General features: G+C 41.6%; 1 protein-coding gene across 1 annotated transcript in view; it reads right to left on the bottom strand.

Moving 5' to 3' along the window:
- The window catches only part of CRHR2 (corticotropin releasing hormone receptor 2), a 102,529-nt gene that overhangs the window by 30,442 nt on the left and 65,147 nt on the right, over positions 1-6,940 (bottom strand). The window contains exons 6-7 of the mRNA XM_009997328.1: positions 3,915-4,068; positions 1,452-1,512 (exon numbers count right to left, since the gene is read on the bottom strand). Coding sequence (XP_009995630.1) covers positions 1,452-1,512; positions 3,915-4,068 — 215 coding nt within the window. The remainder of the gene's footprint in view (positions 1-1,451; positions 1,513-3,914; positions 4,069-6,940) is intronic.

The raw sequence follows: 6,940 nt of genomic DNA, 5'->3' as shown, positions 1-6,940 counted from the left end.
TGCCATTGTTAAAGCACGTGGTGTTTTGCCCCTCCAGTTTTCAAGACACAAGTTTTGGTTATTTTGGTTTGTGCTGTTTCAGCTGACTGGCTCCTTCAGCTCTAGTTCTAGAGCAGAAAGTCCTGCTTCTGCACAATGAGAGAGCTGCTGTGCTGCCCTGGTTTGTGCAGAGCAGAAATTTCAAGGAACCTGACACTGAAGCAGATCCAGAATGTTATGATACTTCACCCATCCAGAAATAAGAAGGTCTGTGAGCGCAGCTGTTCTGAGGTTACCTCAGATTGATTTGAACACTCAGGGAACAGGTTCCAACAGTTGTTTTTCTTGCCATTGGGAGACTACAGGGTGAACTTTCTTGTATGACTTCTGTAGGCAGGGATGGAACCACACAACATCTTTTCCCTGAGACAAAAGGTGTCTCTTTGCTAATATGTGTAGCCCCTGGGAATTGAGATTATCCCCTTCAAAGTCACTCTTACAGCTATGGAAGTGAGAGATTGGTCAAGGGTTCAGAAGTCTGTGAGGAGCAGAGGAGAGGAACTTAGTGCATAACAGAATTCCTCCCATGCCTACAGCATGGATGCCCAGAGCTCTGCCAGCCATCCTGTCCTTCTCCTATCTCATAGTCAGGACAAACAGGGCATGTCAGTCTAATTCATCCAACCTACTTTGGGCATTTCCTTTGGGATGAGATGGAATGCACCCCAGACTCATTCACTGTTTTGACTGATCATTGCTGATCACAAGAGACCACAGATTAGGGCAGATGCAGACCCTCCAAGGCAGACACTTAATCAGATGCACTAGAGACAGACAGAAAGACAGACATTGTGTTCATACAAAACACAGATTCATGGGGAAAATAATTTTTTTAAGGTTAGGGAAGGGAGCTGTACCAGACAACAGACATTGATCCAAAGACTAGATGAAAAGTACAAGCTGGGCTGTATCTGACCAGGATCCATGTTTGGGGGAAAAAATTCCCAAAATATAGATGCTTCTTTATCTTTTATATTTTCCAATTTTGTGCACAAACTGCTTTCAACTGGAAAAGCCAGAAATGCAAAAATGTCACCCATAGGACTATTGGCAAACTGTCACCTGAATTCTGCACACCCAGAAGTCTAACCCCATTAGCCTTCAAATGTAGTTTATATCGAGGTCTTACTCAAGCAATACTCCCATTGAAAGACATTAACTTGACTGTAAATCATGTATAAAACTATGCAATGAGAGCTTCATAGGTTGGGCAAGGATATCTGGGAAAGATCTTTTCAGGAGTTGATTCAAGTCATGCTCTGAAATTTGAGATGGCCTGGATTTGGATAGAGGTGATTTGAGCTTTCTTCTTTCCTATCAATCAGCCTGAATTCTAAATGACCAGTTCAATCTGCAGGCATTTCTTCATTTATTTAGAGAACCACAGAAACACAAAGCTTTACATCACTTACTGTTCATTTTCATAATATAGTTTGCCAATGGCCCAGGCAATGATGATTGGGCAAGGAATACCTGCAACAGCAAAAAAAAATCAAGGGTTAATCACAACCCATGTAAGGATGGATAAATACAGATGTATCTTCAGATTTTTGGGAGGAGAGTCTTGGTTAATGGACTGGAAGAATCTAAATACCAGTGGTCTTATCTTGGTACCCTTGAGACACTGCAATTGCTAAGACCTCTTTGTGCATATATAAAAAAGAGGTTCTCAAAAAGAGAAAATTCTAGTACCACTACTAATTATTTAAAAAACTAATTATTAAAAACTAATTATTTAAACCCACACACATTTATACCTATATTTCTATATAGGTGATCACAAACATTTAGAAGGCTTAAGGGTAATCTTGATTCTTTTTCATTTTCTTGCAGTTTCCCCCATGTTCTTGCTAGTCAGGGACAGGCAAAATGTAGCCATGCCTTTCTCCTGGAAGAAAACCTTTTTGTTTTCCTTGTGAAGAACAGGGATTTGAGAATGAGACCAGTAAAAGATTGTGTATAGGAAGGCAAAGCAGAGCAGAAAAGCACTCGAGAGGGTGAGAGGAAAGGTATATTCAGCTGAAACCACTTCTGTAGAGCAATCAGAAACCCAGAAGGCTCTGAGAGAGGTAGGGAGGGAAAATATTAGGGACCAACCCAGCCATGGAGGGCTGTGGGAGCTGTGCAAGAAGCTGATTTTCCAGTTTGGTGACAGAAATGAAAAATATTGGTAAAAAAACTGAATCACATAAACATATTTATTCTACTATATCTCCTCTTTCCTCCCATTTTATTTAGGGTGGAACAGCATACTCTGTTTTAAAGGCTGCCTCTGCCTTCAGAACTGCAATTCAATTACTTCTGCTCAGTTCTGAGAGGAACAGGCATTTCTGAACAAAATGTCACTCAACTTTCTAAAAAGAAAATGTTTGTGACCTTTTTTCCATATTTTGTCTTTCCACAGAAAAGAACTGCCAAGTTCACCCCAGATTCTTTGACCCCAGATTTTGCATTCAAGTGAACAAGCTGCTCACAAGGGGCTTCTCTTGCTAAGCCTCTCCTGGCCAACTTCAAATAATGGATTTGTCTGTTGGGAAGGAACCCTGAAGATATCCAGTTCCATTTCCTGCTCAAAGCAGAACTACCAACACTAACACACCTCAGCCAGGGCAAAGCTTTGATGAATTTTCAACACTTTCAGGGTCAGAGATTCCACAGCTTCTAAGCCATCTGTTCCATTGTTGCACTAGCTTTGGGGTAAATTTTGTGTTTTCTTCATGTCCAGCCAGATTCTCCCTGTTTGTAATTAGTAGCCATTGCCCATTCTCATAAAATCTGCTATTACCAAGAAGAATTTGGCTCCATTATCTTTGTAATTATCCTTCAAATCAATACCTAGCACCTAACAGATTCTTCCTTAACTTCTTCTTTGCCAGATTAAGTGAGCTCAGCTCCTTCAGCCTCACTTCACAGGCCATCTCTTCTAGACCCCTGATCATTCTGGCAGCCTTCTACTGGATAACATCCCGTTTTTCCAGATCCCTGTTGACCTGAGACCCAAAACTGACCACAGTGTTCCAGGGGCAGCTTTACCAAAGCTGAGCAGAAAGTACTAGCAGCTTTCCTCAATCTTCTGGCCACACTCCTAGTGCACCCCAGTTACATCTTTTACCTTATTCATGGCTCATACTCAGTCTGTCTCCACTACAAGCCCTACATCCTTTCCAGCAGGACTGTTGGCTCCCAGCCTGTACTGCTGGACCAGTCCATGTTGATGTGGATGGGGAAAAGGAGCATCCTGTGCCCTGGCCCAGGCTGACACAGTAGAAGGCAGGGACCAACGTGCAATGAGCTGTTTGTCTGCCTTTGAGCAGCCACAAGGATAGTGTAAAGATTAGATGTGACTCTGTTAAGGGCTGTCTTCTAAGAACCAATCCCTCACCAGTCCAAAAGACAGCTGTGAGGCTGGACTGGCAGATAATTAGGCTTTGCTTTTAGTCAGGTTGTCACTTAGAACTGTCTTGTCTGTCTCTGGAGATGGAAGTGCTCCACAAGGCATGGACAGAGCCTTTTCTGTTCCATGTCATATTCAGCAGCAGTGTGTAAGGGGTTGTGATCACTGCTTTGCTGAGCAAAGTGAAAGGGACAAAGCATGAACTGCTGCATTCCCAAAATGCTGAGCCTGGGAGTTCCCTTTTTCCCCTCAACACTGGATGCCTGAGGATCTAAATGAAGAAGATAAATCCAGCCAGAATCTATGAGCTTGATGTCGTCACCACTGGGAAGAACTAGACCTGACCTCATGTTGTTCTGACAAAGTTGGGTTTGAATGTCAGATCTCACCACAGTGGGACTTGAAAGTTTATTCTTGCTGCTCTTTATCACTTTAATGCCCTGTGTAACAAAACCCCATTCTAAACACACAAGACACTTACACCATCCTATGAAGAGAAAGACCCATTTCCGCAGCTTATCCGTGGAATAAGTCATCACTATAGCAGTGTGTAAGTAGCAGCCTTCCACAAACATCCAGAAGAAGTTGGTCACCACAAAATAATTGTAGACAGTGGTAATACATCGACACCAGGGCTGGAAAGGAAACAGAAAAAAAAAAAAGTTAAAATTGTGGTGAGAACATTAAAAAACATCCTGATCTTGTTATTCCGTTAAAAATTAATGGCTGGATTCACTCATGGGATGCAGATCTGTACCTGTGACTTGGAATCACAGTATCTTAGGTGCTGCTGGGAAGTCACAGCTATGTCTGTGATGTTCTGCTGAGGGTTGGCTTTGACCACAATATGCAGGATCTCCTGAACCTGAGCATGTCTGGAAAGTGACCCTGCCATGAGGTACCTCCAGCCCAGCAGTCTGCAAGCAGTGAAAGCAGCAGCCGTGTGGAAAGAAGACAAGAAGGAGCAGGTCATTTCAGAGAGGTACAATCATAGCCTAGGTCTGTATCCAAAAGATGACAGCAGAGTCCAAGGATGTCAGGCAGTATAACCCACCAGCTGAGCAATTCCAAGAAAATGTAAGAAGATGTCACAGTTTGCCTCACTCCCACTGAAAGGCAGGAGTATCACTGGCATTTAGGAAAAAGATATTTGACTTTAAAGATATGCTTTTCTCAGCTACTTCATCCCCTCCATTCCTGACAACAGTGCTCCAGTCTGTAAGTTACACCACTACAGAATCACCCAGGAATTTTGCCCTAACTTTACTAGGAATGTTTGGCTGGGCTAACATATCAGTAAAGGCATCTTCTCCCAATGGCTGTGCAGGGGGAGCACAGCTGTGGAATATGCAACGAGCTCTGGAGAGGAACATGGTAATATCATCTCATGAATAAACCACAAGTAACTGCTGGTGGTAATTTCCACAGTGCTACACACAGAAATCTGGGAAGATTCCTTGCTGATCAAGCAGGCATTCAGCATGTTCCCTGAAGCACAGCATTAATTACTTATGTCAGCTGCAATCATTGATGTCATTTTGGTCTCAGCATTCTCCAGCCTCTTCATTAACTCCTTTGAAACTTTTGCCCCACAGTTAATTCTAGTTCAGACTGGGCAGGCATGAGTTACTGATGATCTCTGGGCAGCTGAGAGAGCAGCAGATGCTTTGTCAAACCCAGCAAACTTCTGTGGACTGAGAATTTATTGGGCAAGAAACCCAGTCACCAAATGATAGCCCATTCACAAGCTGTGATCACTTCTCTTTATGGAGCTGAATAAACAGAAGAAATCTTTTAGATGTGTTAAACCTTTCATTTCTGTACTATTTCATTAAGATTCAAAATTGAAGTCGGCTTCATCTTTAAAATAGGATAAAAACTCCACACAGATCAGATGAAGATGAAACTTTTTGTTTCCAAAGCTTTTTTTTTTTTTAAAAAAAAAAAAACAAGTTAAATTTTATTCTTTTCCTCCTTTTCGCCTGAGCAAAGAAACATAAAACAAGAAGCAAAGGAAAACCCAGCCTCTCATTTCTGGCTAGCACCAAACAAATGTTTTAGCTCCATTTCTGACTGGCCCTCAAACTAGTAAGACTAGTTTTCTGAAGTCTCACATTTGATTTTAAGATGGTATGAGGATGAATTAATCTTTCCCCGCAGCCTCAATCTCATGGACATTCTCTGACAGAACATCAAGGCTCTTGTTCCCCTCTCTCCCTCAGCTGCAACACTTATACAGGGTTTTTTCCTCCCCACAGCTGCCCATTTTCACAAGATTTGTAACAAAATAATTCTATCTGAGCCAGTTGTTCCTGTGTGAGAACCCAGTAGGATTGGCCAGTGGATTGGGAAGATGCTGGGACAGACACAGACAAATCCCCATAATGGTGGTGAGATCTCCCTCTGTACTGTTTCCATAGGAAACCAGAATGAAATTCATTTTGAGCAATTCCTTTTGGAATTGTGGATTTATTGACTAATAAATCCAATTAAGCAGAACTCATTAATTTCTACATTTTAATTTATTTGACTGTGGATTCTGGATCCCCACATGTATCCACCATTAGGCTCCAGTTACCTTCAGCAATTCTTTTTCCTGATTTATTCACATCAACACTGTAACTTCATGTAAAATGTTTCCACGTTGAGTGACTGATGCTTCTGGAACTGCATTATTTGATCTTTACTGATCAGCACAGAAGAGATCACATCATTACCCAACATAAATGATGTTGCTCCCATTGATTTTGGCATTGTTATTTTAACTCTGACTTATACCTGAATAAGAACATAACAAAGCTATCACTAAGCTTGGATAAAGCACCTTACAAAAGAATCCTGCAGAGAAAAGATGAGCTACTGAAAACTCAGCTTTGTGAGTATCTGCTGTTATATTTGCAAGTTTATAAATTTTTTTTGGCACTCTGTGGTTACACTTTAAAAGGCAGTTGAGTGCCTGACTTCAACTGATTTTTTTCCTCAATAACTGCAAAAATCTATATTAAGATTTGCAGCATTGTCATCAGAGTAAATCACACAGCATAAACCTCTCAACAGCAAAGCTCAGTCTCCTGCAGTCTGAAAATGTAAGAAACACAGACAAAGCAGTGAGTTTATTGAAGCTACATCTTCCCAAAGGAGCATCTGATTGACTAGTAAAACAGAGCCCTGCACACACAAATTCTTTATCTAATGACTTTGCTATTTATTTTCCCAAAGCTTAGGATTAAAGTTCAAGTGTCACATCTTACATTTGAAAAGTTAATCAAGGATGGTAAGTGCCCAGCTGACATTCACATGAATGGACATCCAGGCTCCTGGGGTGTTTCTCAGTTTCTGCAGGACCTGTTCCTATGTGAGTGGGGGCACAGTGACTGATAGAAGCTACAGATCCATCTCCTAATCTATAGACACTTTAGTCCACCTGCTTTCCAAAGTGAGGAGCATGAAGGGGTGTGGGTCTGTGCTTCTAACACACTTTTTCTTGATTATGGAATTATCAGGGGA

This window comes from Chaetura pelagica, unplaced genomic scaffold (assembly GCF_000747805.2).
Source record: "Chaetura pelagica isolate M959 unplaced genomic scaffold, ChaPel_1.0 scaffold184, whole genome shotgun sequence".
NCBI lineage: Eukaryota > Metazoa > Chordata > Aves > Apodiformes > Apodidae > Chaetura > Chaetura pelagica.
This window is presented reverse-complemented; position numbering and strand designations above follow the sequence as displayed.